The sequence below is a fragment of the Falco punctatus genome (assembly GCF_963210335.1).
Source record: "Falco punctatus genome assembly, chromosome: 5".
NCBI classification, from domain to species: domain Eukaryota; kingdom Metazoa; phylum Chordata; class Aves; order Falconiformes; family Falconidae; genus Falco; species Falco punctatus.
In genome coordinates, this window is record NC_137584.1 from 30,504,237 (window position 1) to 30,526,482 (window position 22,246).

The 22,246-nt window shown below is 44.0% G+C and overlaps 1 protein-coding gene across 3 annotated transcripts; it reads left to right on the forward strand.

The window, feature by feature from the left end:
• Positions 1-158: 158 nt before the first annotated feature.
• TRIB2 (tribbles pseudokinase 2) lies at positions 159-21,560 on the forward strand. Of its 3 annotated transcripts, none has more exons than XM_080390652.1 (4): positions 159-273; positions 1,182-1,601; positions 5,594-5,886; positions 19,192-21,560. In XM_080390652.1, exons 2-4 carry the CDS (start codon positions 1,332-1,334, stop codon positions 19,658-19,660), a joined length of 1,032 nt encoding a protein of 343 aa, XP_080246778.1. In that variant the 5' UTR covers positions 159-273; positions 1,182-1,331; the 3' UTR covers positions 19,661-21,560. The 3 variants fall into 3 exon arrangements, with proteins under 3 accessions (XP_080246778.1, XP_080246780.1, XP_080246779.1); XM_080390653.1 differs by having other exon boundaries at positions 196-273; positions 477-1,601; XM_080390654.1 differs by lacking the exon at positions 1,182-1,601 and having other exon boundaries at positions 180-273.
• Positions 21,561-22,246: the final 686 nt, after the last annotated feature.

A 22,246-nucleotide genomic window follows, 5' to 3' on the forward strand; every position in this document is an offset into this window, starting at 1 on the left:
GGAGCCCCCCGGCACAGCTCGGCTCGGCACGGCTCGGCAGGGCTGCGGAAGAACGCCTCACCTTGTTTACCCCGAGCGCGGCTGGCGGCGGGGGGAGGTGGCGGGCGGCCGGGGCGGGGCGGGCGGCCGGGGCGGGGCGCGGTGGGCGGTGGGGCCGGGCCGGGCCGGGCCGGGGCGGGCGGCGGCGGCGGGGCAGTCAGCCTGCGCGCTGGGCACCGTGCGGGCGTGCGGCGGCCGGCAGCGAGGCACGGAGGCAGCCAGCGTCCCCGCCACGTAAGTAGCTATTAATACGCCGGGGGAAAGACGGTGCCTTGCTGAAGGGGAGCGGCGCGGCCATCCCTCTCACTCCCCTTGTCCTACTCCCGAGGAAAAAAAAAAAAGGAAAAAACCAACCTCAAAAAGACTCAAACAAAATCTTCTCTCTGCATTTTTTTTTTGTTTTTAAAAACGATTCCAATTTCTTCCTTCCCCCCCAGCCTTTCGCTTATTGCCCTTACAGCCCCTGCAGCAAGAAGTCGGCCCCCTTATCGCCGTGCTGGTTTTTCTTTTCTTTGTGCGTGAACTACATCAAAACGCCGCGAAGGCGCCGAGCCCCCAGACAGAAACCCCGCCGTGCCGTGGAAACGTGAAAGCGTTCCGCTTCCCTTGCCCGTGGTTGCACTTTTTGTTCTGTTGAGGCGACAGCGCGCTCCTTTTCGCCGGCGCGGAGCGGTACGCCGCCGGTGCCTGCGCGGAAGCCGCCGGTGCGCGGCCCCCCCCCCGCCGCCGCCGAGCCTCCCGCCGCGCCGGGCGCTCTTTTGTCGGCCCGGCCGCTGCCCGCTCTAAGTTAAATGCTCCCTCGCTATTTCGCGGGGCATTTTCGGAGCGCCCCGGGCGCCAGCGGCGAGGCTCCCGCGCCATCTACAGCCCGGCCGCGGCAGCGCGGCTCTGCCTCGCCGTAGGAGAGAGAAAGGACGATCCCCGCTGCGCGCAGCGCGTTACCTAACCTTTTGTTTTCGCCCGCGCTGCGCGCCCCGCGGGAGCGGCGGCCGCCGAGGCCCGGCTGCGCCGCCCCGCGCCGCCGCCCCCTGCCCCGCGCCACCCCGGCACCGGGCGCCGCTGCCCCGCCGCCGCGCTGCTCCGCGCCCGGCCGCCGGCGGGAACAAAGGGCCGCGGGCTGAGCGCTCTCTCCCTGTGCCCAGGACGCGGCGCTGAGGCTGGTCGCCCGCCGCCGCCGCGCTCCCGCTCCCGCCCCCCCCCGCCACACAAAGGCAGCCGCAGCTGGACGGGCGAGGGACCGCGCTCCACGCCAGGGCTCCGGTGCAGCGTCTCGGCTGGTCTTCTCCATACTCATGAACATACAAAGGTCAACCCCTATCACGATAGCACGATATGGGAGACCGCGGAATAAAACCCAGGATTTTGAGGAGCTCTCGTCCATACGGTCCATCGAGCCAAGCCAGAGTTTTAGCCCGAATCTAGGCTCGCCGAGCCCGCCGGAGACCCCGAACTTGTCGCATTGCGTTTCTTGCATCGGGAAATACTTATTGTTGGAGCCTCTCGAGGGAGACCACGTTTTCCGAGCCGTACATCTGCACAGTGGCGAGGAGCTGGTTTGCAAGGTAATGCCTCTGCGCCTTGTTCTTCCCCGGGTTGGCCGCCTGTCGCGTGTCGGTTTCCCGTGGCTCGCGGGAGGGCCGAGCACGGCCGTGTAGATCAATTATTAAAGTTGAGATACAAAAGGGAGGGAGACGGGATTAAAGGCGCATCCTGTAACTTTTCCCTCTCTAGACAATGGCCACGTTATAGCGGTGGCCCGGAGCCAGTTCTGCCTCTTACCCGAGGGATGTTGTTCGGGAAAGGGCCGTTCTTTAAGTAGGTCTTAACGTGAGTTCAGATAAGGAGAAAGCCTCATCTTCCCTACTCTCACTTTTCAAAATGGAGTAGGGAATCCCCGGCTAATTTTAAGGTGTTGGGACCTGCTGGCTTCCTCGGTATTTTACTCCCCTTGTTCTGTGAGTTGGGGTACAGAAGAGGATGGAGAAGCAGGGGAGGGGTGGGGGGAGGTTGCCGTCAGCTTTGCCCTAAAAGTGATTTTAAAAAAGAAAAAATCCACATCGAATTAATCAGCCTGAGCTCCCTCACCGTGGAGGTTGTTTGCAAACAGCATCCTCCCCCATTGCACAACTGAGCAAGAATAAAACCTGCACACCTACGGTTTTTAGAGAAGCAGACAAAATAGCTATCCCACTCTTTGTAGCCTGCCTGCTTTTCCCTGCCTCCTCCCAGTTTGCTCCTACTATTCAAAGGTGTGCTGTGGGGGGAAAAGAAACCCACACGCGTGCACATCTGTGGAGGGACGTTTGTCTCTTTTTCGGGCTGAGGGAATATTTTCCTTTGTTCCTAAATTGTGATTCTCATTGCCTGTGGTGAGCCAGACTTACGCCCAGCACACTGAGGCAGTACCCAGTAGCAGTTTTTACAACTACGTAGCAAATTGCTACCTTGTAACACACACTGCAGTGTTTGTATTGTTCCCAACATGCAGGATAGTGCCATTTGGCTACCCGGAGCAAATACCTAGCGTCGAACTAACTGCAAAACGGAGAAATAGACATACTGTAGCTTATTTATATTCTAGGGATTAATGGTGGTATTGCTGACTGTTTCATACTTTCTCATACTTGATTCATAAGAAGTTATGGACTAGCCTGTACAAGGGAAGTGAAAATAATTGCTCCTGTTTGCTGTAAAGATTGGCGTTCAGAGGGCAGTTTAAATATGCTTGCTGATTGAGTTATAAAATGTGATGTTAAGGCAACCTAGGACTTTGTGTGATTATTTAGGGGGAAAAAGGGCCCGTGACTTTGCAAAGGACTAATACTGCATGCTGAACTGAATGCTTTGTTACTAAACTGAAACAGAACATGAACATTTCTAGAATGAAAGCCCTGCTCGGTGCAGTAGTACAGTGCTGCACTCTAGGACATTGGCATCTTTTCATGAAATAAACAGATCCCACAAAGCTGCTGCTCTGCATGGAATTATAGGTGAACTTGCATAGCAAGTGGTAAAGCGGAGGCTGTGCTCTTTGTTTCCTGTTTGGTTTGCAGGATTAAGGCACTGTTTTGATAACAGTATGAACAGCATAACTGCAGCTCACAAAGAGTGGACGTTTATATTTTTTTTCCCTTCCCTTTAAGCTGTATGTTTTTGAGCTGATCCTGACATTTGAAAAGTATCAGTTTTTCCATATGTGTGAGGCACTATTTCTAGCCGTGCTCCCAAAATATGATCTTAGCCTGAATTGCTAGTTTGTGAATACGCAGTTGTCAGTCCTGAACTCATCTTAATTTAATGCATGCTTTACAATGCCTGCAGTATCAGGACTACTATTTGTCAAGTAGCCTTCCAGCTAAGCGACCTGCTATCTGGTATCTTATTGAAGATGCTTAGAGATTGCTTGCAGAAACATTGGTTTAGATAACAGACACATACTGATGATTCTCAAGATTCATTTGGCTGCACCCACCGACTGTACAGATGCCGTTATTTGCTTCAAGGCTCTGTGGCATCCAAACAATGGTAACTTCTCATTTCCAGTTCCCAGCAAGAACTAAATCAAACTGCAGCTTGCTGGACATTTGCTGAATTGAGGCCAGGGATCTTAAAAGCTGGGATACAAAGAAGCCCTTCATAAAAGGTATTCTAGACTGTAGCAGTATGACAGCGCTTCCCATCTCCCCCCATCCAAACATAGTACTAGTGTGTATCCAAACCTACTTATTTAACATCGTCTGAGAACCACAAAATGTCACTAATTTATGTTAAGATAATCTAGTTAGGAGAGAATTCTGGAAAGGTGCTTTTTTCATGTGAAGATTTGAGCTACATGAATGTTCCTGTTTAAATTTTATTTTATAGCAGCTGCTTTGTAGAAAAGCCATTCACTTACAATGTAGTAGTTAGGAGTTTTGAGATCCAAATGTCAATGAATTCTGCTCCGGAATGAATTACACACCAGGGATTTTAGCAGCACCCCCTCCCCACCCTGGTCCTGCTTCCCTGGCCACTGCCTCGGTGCTAATTTAACCCCCTTAAAATGTGTTGGATCTGTTTGGCAGCCTGCCTTTAAGGTTGTTTCTGCCTGTGCTGGACCACAGTAGCACAGGTATGGGGTGGGGGGAAAAAGAGGTGTGTGAGGAGGGGGTGTCCCTGTTTCTTGGGGTTTTGGTCCTGTTCTGCAGAAGGAATTTGTTAGGGTTGCACTCTGAAGTGTTAAATTACTCTGGTTTTGAAACCTCAGGTCAATTTTGATTCAACCCTATCTCTCTCACTGTTTTGAAGCTTTTTAAGGCTTCAAAGAAAGCAGGGAGATTTGCCTCTTTGGAGAGGATACAAATACCTGCTATTGGAATACAAATACTAGAATACAAAAAGAAGAAAAACAACTGCAGTTTAAACCAGTTGGTTAGAGACCAATACCAATACTTCATTTTTATGTTCAGTTAGAATGACACATGACTACCCTAAATTCTTTTTACCAAAGTAACAAAACACCCAAGAGTGAGTTACATATTAATTGAGTTTTTATGCTGGTGGAAATGCTAATCCCTTGCTTTGTAATACCTCTGGAGCAGGTATAATTAAAAGTAAAACAACTCCTACCTGTGCTTTGCTCATATTTTCTTTTAGCACCCTGACTTCTGTTATTCTCAATGAAGTCTTTCTTTTTGCTTGTAATGTGGGCATTTCTCAATTGACTCAAATTCTGATTCATTCGTCATCACTAGATTATAGTAACTTTTTATATTTGGGTTTCCCAGCAGCCTTTTTAATTCTTACAGTTCATTCATAAGATCAGCGATAACATATTTACTAGTAAAGGGACACTTTGCTTTTAATGGAGCACTTGATTGAAAGGCAGAGAGTTCAGGGTGGTTTTGTCTTTGCCTTTTGAAGGATGTTTGTCTGCACTCCAACAGGCAGGGCTATTTCCCGGGTTGTCCTTCTGATCTTATAAACAACCACTGTAAAACTGAGACTTTGAAAGTGAAAGTGACTTTGCTGTTTGTCAGAGATGAAAAAAAGGCAGGAAGTAAATATGAATAGCAATAGATGATACTTTAAAGCTGAAAATCCTAATGGGTTAATAAAATCAAGAGAGGGAGGCATGTGTATCAGGGTGGATTAAATGTGACGGCTTCTCTTAATACAAAGCTACTGGCTGTATTCTCCGAGTTTATTTGGATGGAAAATAGAAGATAAACATGTTTCCTTCTGAGTACTGCCCTGATACCTCACTGATGTTCACAGGTTAATTCAGATTACATTCTAAATTTGATCAGCTTTTAGCTAATGAAGCTTATTCTTGCTACAGGTTTTAAAGACTAGCCTTTCCTGTCAAGGTTACGTGCATCTTCGGCGGGGGCTGTATAGTCTGTTTTGTCTTGTCCTCAGTGCCTTGAGCTTGTGACTTCCTGTTTACATTGGTGCAGCTTCAGTAACAGCATAAATTATACTTAAAGATGGTTCTGTTAACAGAATTAGATGTACTGCAACTTCACTGTCCTTCGTGTTGCTAACCCTGGCTTTACTGTCATTGTTCCTGCAGGTTTTTGATATTGGCTGCTACCAGGAGTTATTAGCACCATGTTTTTGTCTGCCTGCACATAAAAATATCAACCAAATTACTGAGATAATTCTTGGGGAGACAAAAGCGTATGTGTTCTTTGAAAGGAGCTATGGGGACATGCATTCGTTTGTTCGAACCTGCAAAAAGCTTAAAGAAGAGGAGGCAGCCAAACTCTTCTATCAAATAGCTTCTGCTGTTGCACACTGCCATGATGGTGGACTGGTACTGCGAGATCTCAAGCTGCGAAAGTTTATTTTCAAGGATGAAGAAAGGTAAGAGTCTCCCTTACTTTACAGGTGGGGATGCCTGAGGTCAGATATTCAGTTACAGGCACTGTGCCCTTTGTTGTCACCACACCATTCATTTGTGGTACTCAAGGTGTCACAGTTTATTTTCCTCTGCAACCCGATCATGGGATGGATGTGCCATTTTACCTTCTGGCTTAGGCTTTGGAGTAAAGTAAGTATAGAGCGCTGTTTGCATCTGTGTCTGGCCTCTGCATCTCCAGCTAGAGGACCACCCTCAGTCCTGAGGAGGGGATGACTCCTGGAGGATGGCTCTGCCTTACTCTCTGGTGTAAGGAGCTCCACTATCACAAGTGCTGCTGGTGTTAGAAGAGGAAAGGAGCAAAAGATCCAGTATGTTAAAGAGGGTTAGAAATGACTCGTTCCAGCGAGGAGGCATGAAGAGGAAGAGCAGCCAAGTGGTTAATGCTGACATAGGTTGGAGGGAAGGGCCATCAGTGCTCTGAAGGGCTGCCTTGAAGACAGCTTCTTGTTTTCTGTGCTGGAAGAGTCTGGAGGCTGCTTCTGTGGCTGTTATGTGGTCACTAATCATACTAAGACTACAACTGCCTTGCTGTATGTGTGCGCCTGTTTTTAGTATCACAGCTGTTGTGGTACTTGAGGAACTATAGGTTTTTGTTGTTGTGTTTTTTGTTGGTGGTTGTTGTTTTTTTTTTTTTTAATATCTCCTCCCTGCACATCCTTCTCACAGTATCTGGGCGGGAAACGATTTGGGGAAAGAGTATGGGAAGACAGGGAGAGAAAGAATGCTGTATGCTCTGGATACATTGTTGATGTGCTATTTCTGATGCTGAGCTATAGCTATATTGTTGTATCTGTGGAAACTTCATGTGCCTTTCCTTGTGGTTACCACTTTTCATTATGTTACATCATGTATTCACTTGCAACTTCCATGTAAGGCACCAGAGTAATAAACACTGCCAGACTGATGCCAGGCTTTCACAGAGGCATTAAACTGGAAGATGACCATTACAAACAAAAGAAACTAAATGAGGGCAGAGCCTGCCCTTGTGCTTCTTCATATCTTGGTAGAAGATGGGGACATGTATTTCCCTTTTAGTTAAATCCTACAAATTGTCTGAAAGCTTGTTCATAGTGAAATGCATGTTCTGGAGAGCTTTGTTAAAAATAACCAGTGCATATCAATTCCATTTGGGGCTGTTTGGGGAAGTTATAAGCAACAGCTGAGGCACATAAGTTTTCAACAGACTCAGTAAGTCCGTGATCTGAGAACTAGAAAAAACTAATCCACAATTCAGTCAGGAAAGAGAAATTTGTGGCCTTAAAATAAAAATTACAACCATCTATCCTGTTTAAATACTTTCTACTTAAATGTTATTACAAGCTAAGTTTTGCAAAATAAACTTCTTTAAATCTCTTTACAAACTGAAAAATAAGGGACATATTTGCACTTCTTAATTCAGTTCAGGCAGTTCTCTACAAATAGCTATTCCTTATTTCTATACTGCAGCCCTGATATATACAATTACCCATTCCTCCTCTTCAAATAAAAAAGCCTAAAATGAAACCAGCTTAATGTCCATACAGAGAGGAACGCAAAAGAGAGATGTAAACTGCACTTTCACAACTTCTACTCCCAAGTTTAATAATTAAATGCCATTTATAGCACCTCTGATGCAAATAAGACAGCAGCTTCTACAATGTAGTTGAGGGGAGGGATTGTTTTCTGTTATGTCTGGTCATGTCCTAATGTTTAAATGGATTTTTAACTTTTTTTTTTTTTCCTGGGGTTATATGTAAACTTGTGTGGTTTTGCATGAAGGCCAGGACTCAGAAAAGCTGCTCCAAGTGAAGGCAGCATGAGCTCAGAGCAGTGCAGTGGGAGCAGACGTGGGCCTGTGCTGAATACTTTTGAACTCCTACCCTGCCTCTTACTAGGAACTGAATGCAACACAAGGCACAGGGCCAAATCCTTTAGCCACCCAAGAAGAGTGGTGTGTACTATAATAGCAATGTTTGCTTTTATGAATGTTTTTAACGTAACTGTCCTCTGCAAAATCACACAGTTACTCACTTTTGAACAGTGTCTTCTAATTATACAATAATTCACTTTAAAGGTCAAATAGGACACACTGGTTATTTTTAAGATAATCATAGTGTGGTTTTCTACTGGACGTAATGTTGATTTGTAAGCAGGGAGTTACTGTAATCCTTTCTCTGCTAAATAAACAGAGATGGAATAGTGTGAGGTAGAAACAGAACCAAACAGCGCTGTCTTTTTTCACATACTCTGATCATCAGACTGTAATCAGTCATCACTTTCAATGTGCTGCTATATTTAGGCTGAAAAATCTTCCTTGTCCTTTTGGGTGCACAGAGGTGTTTGTGTGTTGCTTGCACAACCCTCCAAGCTTGCATCCCCGTGAGGATGCCTGCGAGCTGAGCAACCTGCCTTTCAGACAGGCCATCAGCAGCAGTGCCTGGGAATGGGTGCTGCACCATCTATTGTTCTTTGATACCGGTAATGAACCAAGGAGGAAGAAAAGAGGTGAAAATAATGGTTTGAGGAATATGTGTGAACTCTACTGCTGTGTTGCTTGTTCTTCAGTAGAGCTTTTTCTTAGTAGTTCTTTTCCTAACTATTTCTTCAAGTCTGTTTTTCTGCAGTTCACCTTAAGTACCTAATGCTTTGAAACTTTATCCTCTTGAAGACTCTCATAGCTTTTATTTTGGTGGAAGATGGGAAATCCAGTATGTAGGCAACACATGAATGGAAAACTTGCCTTTTTTTTTTTTTTTTTTTCTTCTTTTTCCCCCCCCTTCTCCTCCCAGTAAGATACTTCTTTGCTCTTAGCTGAGAGCTGCCAGACTGGAGGAGCCAGAGAGAATGTGATGGATTTATGAAAACAGTTCCATTTGTTTAGAAAAGAAAATCAATTAAAGCTTTTCTTAGTATATACTCCTTCCATTGATCCTAATGACATCCTGGTAGTTCAATATGAAATGAGAGCTCCTAGAGTTTTGCAGAGGGGTGCATACAGCACTGAAACTCTTTCCATCCTGTTCCCATTATCTGAATTACAGCTGGAATTTGCAAAGATTGAGGCACCTCTTCTAGCAGCCTCATGAGTGCTCTTGGCCGCTACTGATGTCACTGCTAAGAATGTATGTTATTTGGATGTTGCAAATGGCAACATTTTTGCAACAAAGTTGAAAAAAAAACACCCCAGAAAACCCAAAAACAACAACCAACCCCCCCCACCCCCCAATCTTTGGGATGTCTGTAATGAACCAGAAGGTAGAAAGGTGGAAAAAAGTAATGTTGGAGGCTGGTAGTGCTGAGCATTTTGTAGGGGTCCTAGTCTTGCTAGTGATGTTTTCTTGATGAGCTAACTCAAAGGTTGACTTTGATGGTGTGTTACATCTTACTCCTGCGTGTGTGTAAATACATCAGCACTTGAAGTGAAATCAAGAATTCCAGTGTGGAAACAAAAACAATTTGTCTGTGTCAAGGCACTTTATCTATAGCTAGTTTTAATCCTGAACTGCAGGCATTTTGAAGATGTGGTAAATTGCATTCCATGAAGCACATTTGTATAAAAGAAGGCTGAGGGGGTTGTGGTTTTTGGGGCGAGGTGTGTCTGTGGTTCCATTTGTAATAGATGAAATACCCAGTCTTGTAGTATTGAAATGAGAGTTAAACTCCTTAAACCTGCATCTGATTTTGAAGCAGAACTTCTGAGACATTACAGCATAGCTGGAAATGTTTTGTAACACTGGGTTAGCAACAGTAGTGCATCTATTAAATGGGGATAGTGACTTTCAGAGCACTGGAAGTCTCACCGAACTTTCTAATGTACCTATAAGATTCTTGAATACTTCAAGTATGGGGCCCTTACACTTCTAAATGAAAGTTTAATCCAATACAGTGGAGTTAAGACAAAACCCATGGTTTTTTTTTATATTTTCTGCTTCCACCCATGTTGGTAACTTTTTCTTGTCCCGGATATTAAGCCAGGTCAATGTTGATGTTGTGGGGCTCTTGCTTTTGATTGTTTTTGCTGTGTTCATGGCATGGTATTTACAGTTTTTCTTGTACAGCCTGTCCTTGTAGTAGGCCATTGGGCAGAGCAACTGTGCCCTTCTTCTAGCTGGTGTCCCATAATGATGTTGCAGAACAGGTAGGGCTTTTTGGGCTGTGCTAAAAATAGTACTATACACAGTATATAACTGATAAAGCAGTTCATCAGTCTGATACAGAGCACATGCTTTGAGAAAGAGCCACCTCAAAGATCTCAGAATTAAATCAAGCATTTCTGTGTTGGTTGTTCCAATGCTTTTCATATTACAAGAATATTTCTGCTGTCAGGGAATTATTAATTTCTTTAGTGCATTTTTAAGCCTTTAATTATATTAAAATATTAGCTGTCGTAATATTTGAAGCTTAAAGACCTTGTACATGCATCATACTTGTTGAAGGGAAAATTAAGATAATTTTAGTATTTAGATATTGTAATTTTCCTGTATTCTTTGAGTAAATATGAGGCAGGTGGGATTCAATAAAAATAAATAGAATTTGACACTTTTTGCTCTGCACCAGGGGAATTCAGCCAGTACAATGCACTAATTTAGGAAGCCTGTGTTAGCATAACATATTTATTTGGTGTTCTTAGAATGTTTTTTGCTTCCCCCTCACCCCCCCTGGAATTTATCAGCTTTGAGTGGATGATGCTTTAAAGTGACCTAGTTAGTTGTTTGCAATCCTAGTGATACAAACCTGATCCCACAAAAAAAATACAAAATGCATATACCAATCTTTCTCCAGGTAGACCTTTCATTTTCTTACAGTAGTAAATTTCTTCTTCCCCGGTATTTGTCAAATTGTAATGCAGTCAGCCACTTTTCTCCCATGGTATTAGAACTTGCTGTTTTACTTACAGTTCCATAAAGAACAGGTAAGTTAACGCTTTCCTTAAGTCCTAGAAAGAGAGCCCTAAAGTGGAAGAAAATCAAACAAAATAGGAGTGCTCTTTAAATACCAGAAAATTTAGAAATAAAACCAGTCTTGATCTGTTTTGTCATTTAAGCTCTTCACATTACTCTCAATGGGGCCACAGGACCAAAGAGCATAAATTCTTCAGCAGTGGAGAATTATAGGTCAGATTCCAACCCAGAAATTACTATTCCTAGAATATGGGGAGGAAGGCAAATTTCTTCACAAGCAGCAAGTCTCTGCTGTCAAACTCGGGATGGAAGATTAAGTAGTTGCACAATTGTTTTCCACAGAAGAGTTCATGCTCCCTTTTGCCTTCGTGTGGTTTGGTTACTGAGCTTCTGTGTTCTCCTGGTGTTCCTGGGAGCAATGAGCTTTGGATTTGTTGGGTATGTGGTATCCTTCCCTGTGGGGCACAGAAGGCTATCTGTGGATGTTGAACATCATACAAGCCCTGTGAAGTGCTTAAATCTTCTCCCGAGGATATAGATAGATTAAGAGCTATGCCTAAGGTCATAAATGAAAGCAAAAGCCAAGGATGAGAAATAAGAGTTCCAGCAGACCTTGAGTCATCTCAAGGCCCTTCAGTGAGACCATGAGTGGTGAGAGCCTTTGCTTCAGTACCCAACTCTGGAGTTTGCAGGAGGTTTTACCCTTGGACTGTGCTGTCGTTTGGTATTTGGCTCATAGTGGGACCTGTATCTTCTTCAGTCTTTGCCCCTTTGCAGCCTCATGTGCTAGCTCTGCTGAAGGGCGGTGTTGAGGTGCAGCCCCATGCCATGCTTGGAGCAGGAAGGGAGCTCTGCTTGGGGGCCTGCCTGCCTTTAGGCTGGGCTGTACTGCTACAGGTTGTCACCATGTCCTGCCTGGCGTCCCCAGCCACACTGTCTGACTTCCTGAGAGGTCCGTCTGGCTGAATGCTGTGTTACATGTTGGCTATAATGCCAGATATGGGTGCCTGTCATGAGATGAATCTCTCCAATGATAGGTGCTTTGTGGTCCCTGGAAGTAGATGTCTCTTGAGACATCTTGCATTAAGAGTTCAACAGCTGGTCATTTTGAAGACATGGAAACCTCCATCCATCAATACTTCATGTTGAATTTTGAGCAGAGACTAAGGACATCTGTGGATGTCTGTGCTGGGGATGAAGAGGGGTGGTGGGGAGCCCAGCTAGCAGTGGCTGCAGTAGACTGTCATGGTGAAATTCTGCTGCCTTTTCTTCTAATTGTCCTTGTTATTACACCACAAGATTACTTCAAGTTTGGGAGGGAGAGGAAAGGTGGAGATTGTAAACAGGAGCCAACGTGGGGCATATTCAGTCTTAAGAACCTGCTTTTTGGTAGATGTATATTGTTTGGTTTACAGACATCTAAGCAAAAGATTTCCAGCGGGGTTGTGAAATAACGGCACTACTTTGTCTTGGAGGTGCTGAGCACACCTACTGCAGCCTCAGAAATCATAGGGCTTTTTTCACAACATGCCATTGCGTTAACAAAATAAAATTTTGGTCTCCCTGTGGAGTTTCCCAACACATCATATGAAAAGACCTAGAAAAGATGGTGAACACAGCATACAGTTGACAGCAGAGCCTTTTGAAACTGACCTTTGGTGCAATCTGAAAAGATAAAAGCAGGTGAAGAAGCTGCCCTGAGCCAGATGCTTATCAACACCTTGCAGTATTGTAACTGAGCCCCTCCGCAGCAGGGTCTGCATCGGATTTCAGAGCCTGCATCCAAACACACACATTGCTACCTACCTACCTACCTACTTCTTGGGGAACGTGTTGTCTCCTTAGGCAATAAGGGCATGGCAGAAACTATGCATGTCCTTATGGCATACAGGACAGGCTGTTCCCAGCAGTAGTATTTGAGTGTTGTAAAGCTGAGGTCTTTGAGGCCCCAGCCCTTCGTGGAGGTGTGCAAGGGGGTGGTCTCAGAGCATTTTATAAGTGGAATTCTGAGGGGGAAAAAAGCCAGCTTGAAACAAGTTAAAAGGCCAAAGTTGCTGGGTCCTGCACATCAGGAAGGGGGTGCAGGGCAGGGCTGAGTGTGCTGGTAGCATCCCTTTGGAGGAAGGGTGGGGGATGTGTAATTTTTAGAAGCTTCCTCGTTCTGCGGAAGTACCAGTGAGGGAATCTTCCCTTAGGAACAAGGTTCATCCTGTAAACCTGTGCTGCCTGCAAGTCCCCCTTGTCTTTCGAAATGTATCCTTGAGCCTGTTTCATTATGCAAGAGACTGTTTGTCTGACAGCCTTTGTGTAGGGTTTGGGTGGTTGGTTTTTTTCATCTGAAGTTGTATAGGATGTTGTATGGTGAAATCCCAGGCTGTGTGCTGTTACGCACTGGAAGGGATGAAAGGAGCAGAGTTTAAATTAATGGCATAACATTTCCCCTCTGATCCCGTGTGCCTCACCGCCCCCAGAGGAGATCGGGTAGTTCTGAGTTCAGAACAAGTCTTTGCACCAAGCTGCAAATCATCTGCAGGGGGTTTCGTTAGCTGCCTTCACCATCTTGCTGTCTTCATGAGGGCAGCCTACTTCTGCATTATTTAGGAGAGATTTCCCTTAGTTAAAACAATCAATTAGCAAAAGATAACTGTTTCCAGTGTGAAGCTTCCCTTTTAATCCCCCCCCCCCCCCCCTTGTGACTTTAATGGCATCATTGTGTTCATGCTCGTCTTGTCTTTATGATGGGTTCTAGCAACTGACCTTGATTAAACGACCTGTAAATTATTGGCCACATAGGAGCAATCCTTGATCTACTGGGTAGTTGATGGCTTGAGTGCTTCTACCTAGGGAAAGGCTTTCCTGGCCTCCGTCAGAGTAATGTTGAATTATGAGATAGCATTGCTTGGGTGCCTTCATTTTTATGTGTAGGGGGGAATATTGTGAGGCACTGCTTCTCTTTAGATGTTGCTGGTTTATGTTTACCTGCAGTCATTTTAATAAAATGGCAATTCAGATGGTGATGATGGTTCTTTTCTGATCTCTGGAGGCATGAGGCTGCTGTATAGAATCTGTAAATCTGGACCATTTGACTTTGACCAAGCCTGAACTGCAAGTGCATGGTGTACCTGGAGTGTCCAGAGCAGGATGGCTCCTTCCATCTTCTCCCAAAGCAACTGATCTGGCTGTCATCTGGGGGGTGATGCTGTATTAAAATTGTGGGTCTGGTCTGCAGTTAGTGTTTCCAAAATGGTAACGGTGGCTGAGCTGTGGCTCAGGTGTTATTTCCCATACAGATGGCATTGGGGACAGACTAGAAGCAACTGCCTTCATTGAGTCAGGCCTGGGTTCCTTTACTACTGACTGTTTATTCACTGCAGTGGAGATATTTTCCTCTAAAACACTCAGACTTTCAGTCAGTATTTCTGCTTTAAATGTTCCAGATTTTTTTTCCTCCTGCCTTATGAGCTTAGAGCCCTCTGAATAATTCCACTGACTTTGGTATGGAAATTATGTTTGCTTTTGAAGAGCGAGTGTGAATGCCAGGTTCTTATAGCCCTGGCTTCAGTGTCAAAAGGCAGGGCAGCAGTAGCCCCTAAGCTCTGCATGGAGGAATAATGCGAATCACTGGAAAAAGTGGAGGATGTACAACAAAGCCGTCTGCCAGAGTGCTAACTCCGGAGGTTGCATTGAAGAATCTTCTGGAAGACGTTTAATTGATTAGGTTTTGTTACATTACTGAAGAGCAAAGTCTGAATGCAGTCAAGTAATGAATGGCATATTGATAAGAAATTCAGAGTGGTATTGTTTTTCATGGGTTTCCCTGACGGTTTCTATGGGGACAAAGACGCGTTTCCCGTCCGAGTGCTGCTGCTGCCCTCTGATTGCACTTCTGTGGTTTCATTCACCAGTAATGGGAAAGCATTCACAGGCAGAATAGCTTCCCCTTTTTATATAGCCATGATTCAGGGTTGTATTTTTTTTTAATGCATTAGACTAACACAGTGTTTTATCAATGATCTGATAGATGCATAATGCTCTTTTTCCAAGTGCTTATTCAGGGTCTGCATTAAAACTTGAAATTATGTACTGTAATTACGTAAGCCTTGACAAAAGTCTTTGTTGCCCTACAGTATGTGTACAAAGTGATTCTCATCCGGCTTTGGCAGTGGCTTACATTTGAACTTTAGGGATTAATTTTGTTGCAACCATTTGAATGGTTGAACTCGAATGCTGATGCTTTTGGAGAACTTTTTTTCTCTTGTGGGGGTCTTTCAGTTGACTGATGGGAATTATTTAGAGAATGAGATTTTTTTAGAAATGTGACTTTAAAAAAAAAATTGTTTTTGTTTGTCCTTTTTCTGCTCTGTGATGGGAGGCCCTTCAAAGTTGATTGTGATTTCACATCTCAGTGTTTGATTTTGCTTCTGTCCCTTGCCTGCCAAGTGTCAAATTTAGGGTTGTCCAGTTACTCTGCAACTGGATGCACCCCCCACCCTTTGCTGTGGAGGCTCTGTATTCTCAGAAAGTACTTGCAATTTTGAGGGTCTGTTTGTTGTTGTTGGCTTCTATTCTTTTTCCTGGGTATTTGATTTCAGTGCTTCCTCTGAGAGAGCGTGTGGGGGAGAGAGAGATTGCTTCTCATCCAGCACTTCTCTGCATTTCTGTGTATTTAGACTCCCCTCTTTCCTGTTCCACTCCACCACCACTGCCCCATGCCCCGCCCCCCCCCCAAAAAAAAAAAAAAAAAAAAATCTCTGCCTTGCAGAAAACAAGAGCTCTTTTAGGTGATGCTTGAAATGTGGAGGAAAGGAAGGCCAGCCAGAACGGGATTGCACAGAGACGGGGTGCTGTGCACTGGGAAGCAGCAGTTCCTAAGCCAGGCTGCTTCTTTTTGATTGCCTGAAAAAACGTGAAATGACTGTGAAAAGTGGAGCGATACTTGCTGTTTACACCTGTGTATTACCCAATTGTGGTACAATTACAGGCTGTTCTGTATGCACGGTTGAGGTACTGAAGTCATCCATCCGTCACTGGTGAAAACAGACTGGAGTGCGTCTCCCCAGCCTGGATGCTAGCTCGTGGCAAGGGGTGCTGCCAGAGCCGAGCCAGGGTCTTTGGCAGCAAAAGCTTGTGAGTGCTTCCGTGCACAGGCTGTGCCAAGCGGGTGAGCTGCCGTGCCGAGCTTCCTGTGCTCCCTGTGCTGTAAGGATGGAAACCCCTCATTGTCACTTTCTGCAAAGACACCCAGCCTTACAGGTGGAAATGGGGACACCCAAGTTGCTTATGGTGATAATTGGAAGGGGGAGAAAGTACACCAAGGCCTTGTACCTGGCCGTATGTGCTCAAGAGATACAGCTCCTGTAGTTTGCAAGGGAAATGTGTACCTGCACGGAGCGGTGTGAGCACCGCCTCGTTGCAGAGGAGCCATTTCACAGAGGAGCCATTTCACCACTTGCACTTTACACACAAGGATGTTACTGGTTGGGGGTTTGAGGACTGGTGAAGAGGGAGCAGGAAGACTGAAGGTTGTGTTTTTGTTTAATTTGGGACCTTTTGCTTCCTCAAAGCCTGTCAACTCAGGAGGGTGAAAAACCTGGTTTGAGTGTTTGCTTCATTTGGCCACAGCTTATGGAGGAGCAGGCAGATAAGGGCCAGCTGTTGTTCCATTTGCTTGCTTAAACAAAACCCGCTGTAGCATGCACAGAGGGCTGCAGCACCTTGCAAGAAAAGCAGGACAGGGATAAGGCTTTTGCATGCTGCTTCTGATTTATTGTCAGTAAATGGTTTCTCCTCTTGTAGAAAAGGATGAATGTTTTTACACACCTTGCAGTCTGGTCTATGCGGTTTTGTACCACATCCATTGTAGAAAATAAGAGATTAATAAATTCCGATAATTTTCTGTAATATAAAAGCTTCTTATTGAACCATTTCTCTAAATTTTTGGGCAACTCTTGGAAATGTAAAATAGGATGGGAGAGTAAACAGTTTCCCTGTGCTGTTGACACTGAGATGGCAGAAGAGTGTGTGTGTGGGTGAACTCACTCCTGTAAGTTGTTTATAAATAGCATGCTCTGCCCCACTCCCTGTGTGTGTGTTCTGCTTCTGTTAGTTAGCAGGAGTGAGTCGATGCTTTCCTGTCTGGCAGTTCAGTGACTTAATGCATGTGTGAGTAGCTGGCCTCACCGGTTTATTGCTACACATCCTTTTCTATGGAAAAACTGAGGTGGGCACTGCATATGGAACCACAACTCATGTCCCTGCCTTCCTTTTGATTTCCTCCTCTCTGTTCTTCTGTTCTCTGCCCTCCTTGATGTTCGGTTTTTGTTGTTTGTTGTTTTTATGGGTTTTTTTGTTATGGTGGTGTTCTTTTTTTTTTTCCCCGTGCACGTTTCTCCTCCTCGCTGCTTTTCCTATGCTGTGCAGGTGCAGGAACATGTTGAAGCTGTTCATCGTGGAAGGACTGTTCTCTAGTCACTGTGCTGTTTTGAACCCTCTGAGCTGTGTACAGAGGGAAATTGCTGTGGTCTTGATAATTGTAGTTAAGTTTCTCCATGCAGCCAGCTTCCTTTGTGAGGTATTGCTGCTGTAAAATATTGTTTGAGTGCTAATGAGGGGGTTGTCCATCACCAGGAGAGGTGCTGTTAGGCTGGCAATGGGTAATTAATCAGGAAGCAGGTGTGTTGCGCAAACCCCCACAGCATCAGCGCTGGAGGAGAAAACACTGCCCTTTTTAAGGAGAGAAGGAGCTGCCTTGACACACTGTGCTTGGGAGCCAGGTATTCTGAATTCTGTATTTATGACTTCCTGATTCGAGGCACGTTGCCAAAGGGGCTTTCACCTCTGCTAGTAAACGTCTCTAGCTGTTGAAAAGGTCCAAGTGTCATTATGAGAGTTTATGGCACAGTTGCCTCTGGAGTACTCCACAGAGTAAAATGCTCTTCTGTTGGTTCAAAGAAGATAGTGCTGAGCTGCCTGGAACCACGTCTCAGCCAAAGCTGGCCCAGCTGTCTTTTGCAACTCAAGCTCGAGCAATGTTGTCTTCAGTAAACATTTAACAAACAGGGCTCTCCTTGTCTGTTTAAATGCCTGTAAAATGATGTGCTTTAGTCGAGAGACGCGAGTTCTGCTTTTTGGGGTGATGTTCAGTCCCTGCCTGTGAATGTCTGTGGTATGGGAACATGGCCATGACACAGGGCTAAGAGTGAGCATACAGACCAGTGAGGTTGAGGGACGAGGACAGTAGTACCTAAAGTTGAGTTATCATCTCGAGTTGGTGAAATGAAAGCCTGCACTACTGCTAGGTTACTCTTCCATCCAGATGCACTGGGCAAGTGCTGTTGGTGGTGTAGTGATTCTACACTCAAAACCAACTGTTGCTGGCAAATAGTCTAAAGGGTAATTGGTAATCCTTGTGGATGCCTTTAACAAGGTCAGATTTTTAAATATAGTTACAGATGCTAGCAGTGAGAATTAAAAGGAAAAAAAGGTTATGTTCCATCTAGTGCTGTGACAAGCAAGTCTGCATTGTTTTTTCTGCTGCTGTGTGATATCCCTAAGGGAAGAAAATTCTCTTGCAGCACAATGACAAGTTCACAGTGCTTTGCAGGCAGAAGGAGTTCGCAGTCTAGATTAAGGCATCCCTGTCATCTTTCTGTAAGCCCTTTGCTAGCCTCTCCATTCGTTCCAACATAAGGAGTTCCTCTGGTTCAGCTGGGTAGATAAGCTTGCTGTTAATCTTGGTGGTGTTCAAGTCATCTGATCTCCCTTTGCCCAAAGGTCTATTTAGGAAGACTGAAATCTGTTAAAATTGCTCTTCCTTAATGCTGGGATAAAGAAAAATGTTGGTCAGAGAGACCATTTTATTTCTTTTGAACCTTGTGGAATTCCAGGTGCAACCAACTGCTCACAGGTGTGAAGGTGTCAAAATAGCCTTGTCTGGTTAGGGCTAGGCTTGTGTTTGGGCATGAGTCCTACACAGGTACATTAGAGTGCAGCCAACACAGGAAAAATCTTGACAATTATGTCTCCTTTTGGAAATCACGTCTATGTAAAGTTTACCAAATGCATGAATATGGCAATTACTTATCAGTAGGTCTTAGAAATATATGTTTACTGGACATAACTGTATTTGAAATCTGGTAGCTGTGCGTGGGGCAGTGTTTCCTATGTGCCTCTAATATCTCTAACCAGCGTAGAAGAGACAGTATCAATTATCTGTGACAAGTGCTGTAAGTGGGAGTTTAAACTGATGCACTTCTGTGGTTGTTGAATTTTGTAGAGTATTACTGTTACAACCATGTAATTGTAACAGACAGGAATTTGTGTTTTGATGTTTGCTTACCTTGATGGTTTTGGTTTTTTTGCCCACAGGACTAGAGTGAAATTGGAAAGCCTAGAAGATGCTTATATTTTAAGAGGAAATGATGACTCTCTTTCTGATAAGCATGGATGCCCAGCCTATGTGAGTCCAGAGATCTTGAACACAAATGGCAGCTACTCTGGCAAAGCAGCGGACGTGTGGAGTCTAGGCGTCATGCTTTATACCATGCTAGTTGGACGCTATCCTTTCCATGACATTGAGCCTAGTTCCCTCTTCAGCAAGATCCGTCGTGGGCAGTTTAACATTCCAGAAACTCTATCCCCCAAGGCAAAATGCCTCATACGTAGCATACTGCGTCGGGAGCCATCGGAAAGGCTGACTTCACAGGAAATTCTGGACCATCCATGGTTTTCTACAGATTTTAATGTATCGAATTCAGGATATGGTGCTAAGGAAGTATCAGATCAGCTGGTGCCTGATGTCAACATGGAAGAAGACTTGGACCCATTCTTTAACTGAGCACACAGACTGGTGTTCAGAAGGTACACAACCTGGAGATGGACGCATGAAGGAGCCCTTCCTGACCGTGTTAAATCACATCCTGCATCAGCCTAGCTTGGTAGCAAAAGACACTCAGAGGTCCTTGGATTGAGAAGGAACCTCCACAAGGAGCTAATATAACAAATGTAGCATGGGGACAGACTGGGGGTGGGGGTGGGGGGCGGGGGGAGCTTGCTATCAGGTTAGATTGATTTGGAGGAGAAAAGGCAGCATGGAGCAATTGTAGCTTCTCACCTTTTTGGAGCCAAGGAGACTGCACATGCCAATTCTGGTGCAGCTGTATCACTCCTGTTTCTGTTCCATTAAAAATAGTGGTAACTCACAACAAATAAAAACTTTTTTGCCTCAGCTCACATCTTGGCATCGCACTGTTAGATATTTAACTTCAGCCATTATTCAGGGAAAGTACAATTGGCTAACATTTTTTTTTAATCGGATGTCTAATAATTAATGGGATTAATTTAAGAAAAAAATTAGGTGCACAAAGACAGACATGAAAAGTGGGTGCTAAAAACAAACAAAATTTCAGTTCATGTCTCTTGATAGCTATTTTCAACTCATTTCTTCTAAATAAACTACTTAATATTCTTGTCAGGAAATGACATTTTAATGCTTTGTTCCCTTAAGGGGAAGTAACTGTCATTTAACAAGCTGTTCTGTTTTGTGTCAAATGGTTTGTTGCAGGAAGCTATTATAACTCGAACTTCCAGATGCATTACTGCTATAATGGGGGGGTTGGGGGGAGAAGAAAACTGTATAATTTTTTTTTTTTAAGATATGAGATAACTGGCTTCCATATCTGCCATGCTGCACGTATATGACTAGAGAGGGCAGAAAGCCCTTAATCATGTCTTTATCTGAGAACCGATCTCTTCTTAAACTGACTGGCCCACATGTAAATAGAGGGCTCTTTATTATTGAAGAAGAGTATTGTGGTTTTTTTTTTTCTTTAAATTCCTCTCAACTTGGGAAAAGAATTGTTTGGGTTTGATTTTTGTTTATGTCCAGAATAAGAAATAAGAGGGTATTAATAAGCTGAACATTTATATTACAGATATTCCTCTTGAAACATACACAGTAATATGCACCTTTTGTATTGTCAAGACTTATTCTATTTATTGAAGAAAATGTCACAGTAGTGATGTATTAAGCCAGTACTTCAATTACGGGTTGACTTGGGATGACATGTTACATGCTGTAGTTAACACACTTCTTTTCTGTTCAGGTATTTCTGTCCCTAAATAACTTTTTATTTAGCTTCTTTTTCTAGATAGCTTTATTTGATTTAGACTGGCAAATGTTTTTATTACTGCTTTTATATTGCTGTATGATATTGAAATCTCTTGGCATAAATATTTGTGTTTCCAGTACCTCAGTTGTTCTGATATTACTGCCTGTATATGTTTTGTGAAGTGGTCATGTTTTTTGGGTAGGTACATGTGGACTCTGTAGTATGTAAATGTTACTTGAATTTGTGCTTAATTATAGTATGTGGCATGTGCGTACAGCTACTTGGCATTTGACGTATGGATGCTATTTGCCTGCCTTGCAGGAAGGTTATGGTCCCACTCTCAAGAGGATGTTTCACAGTTCTTTATCAAGAGACAAAGCTAGCTGCAGCTGACCTGCCTTGGTTCTATTTTGGTAACTAAGAATATAAAGGAGCAATGTTTTTACACTCTGAAGATGGTGCTGTGTCAAGAAGGACTTTTTTTTTATTTTATAAATACCTTATAGGAGGAAAGATTGGTGATGTGCATGGTGGGGTTTTACTGCCTCTGGTGCTTTGTCATGTATTTGGTTTAATGTTTTTGTCCTAATCTCTTCAATAAATAAAATTGTGCATATTTAACTAAAATTCAGTGGTGAACAATGTTCTTGCTGAACGTCTGAGGTGCTGCAGGAGTTTGCTCCATTAGAATCATTTAGCTGGTATGTTTTGTGCTGCTAACAAGCTCTTGCCAGACTGTGAGCTGAGAAAGCTTGGCACTTACATTTACAAGGTTACACTGTAAGCCTTTTCATCAAAAATTTTACCATTTGCTATGAATGAAACTGGCTTTTATTTTGTTTGTTTTCTTTCGGCTTGTCCCTACCACTTATCAAGCCCATTTACCCTTTTCAAGGAGGGTATTGAAATGCTGTGAGAAGTATGTCTTTGATGATGGGAGGCTCTTTGGCTGGTGAGGGGAGATATCAAAATGGAGCAACCTGGAACTTGCACTTTCCAAAGTCCTGAAGAAACGTGCATCTTGCATTTGCACCTCAATTCCAGAAAGGATAGATCAGAAATAGCACCTCCTCATTTACCTTTTTTTTTTTTTTTAGGGTCAGATTCTGTTTCTGTCATTCATCTTGGATAACAATTAATAGATGCAGGTAGTGAGATCATGCAGAAGAACATGTGGAGTAATAAGGTGCTTTGTGAACATTGAGGCAGGATAGATGAATCCTTGTCCATTAAGAAAAGACCATTTCAACTGGCCTTTGATTTGAACCAGAATGCAGTCTATTTCCAGCAGTTCTGTGGTTTGAAAAAGCTGT

Excerpts from the sequence above, each read along its gene's own strand:
- TRIB2 (XM_080390652.1), top strand. The coding sequence starts at position 1,332 with ATGAACATACAAAGGTCAACCCCTATCACGATAGCACGATATGGGAGA. Across the intron at positions 1,602-5,593 it reads GCGAGGAGCTGGTTTGCAAG|GTTTTTGATATTGGCTGCTA; the intron begins GTAATGCCTCTG and ends TTGTTCCTGCAG. Across the intron at positions 5,887-19,191 it reads ATTTTCAAGGATGAAGAAAG|GACTAGAGTGAAATTGGAAA; the intron begins GTAAGAGTCTCC and ends TTTTGCCCACAG.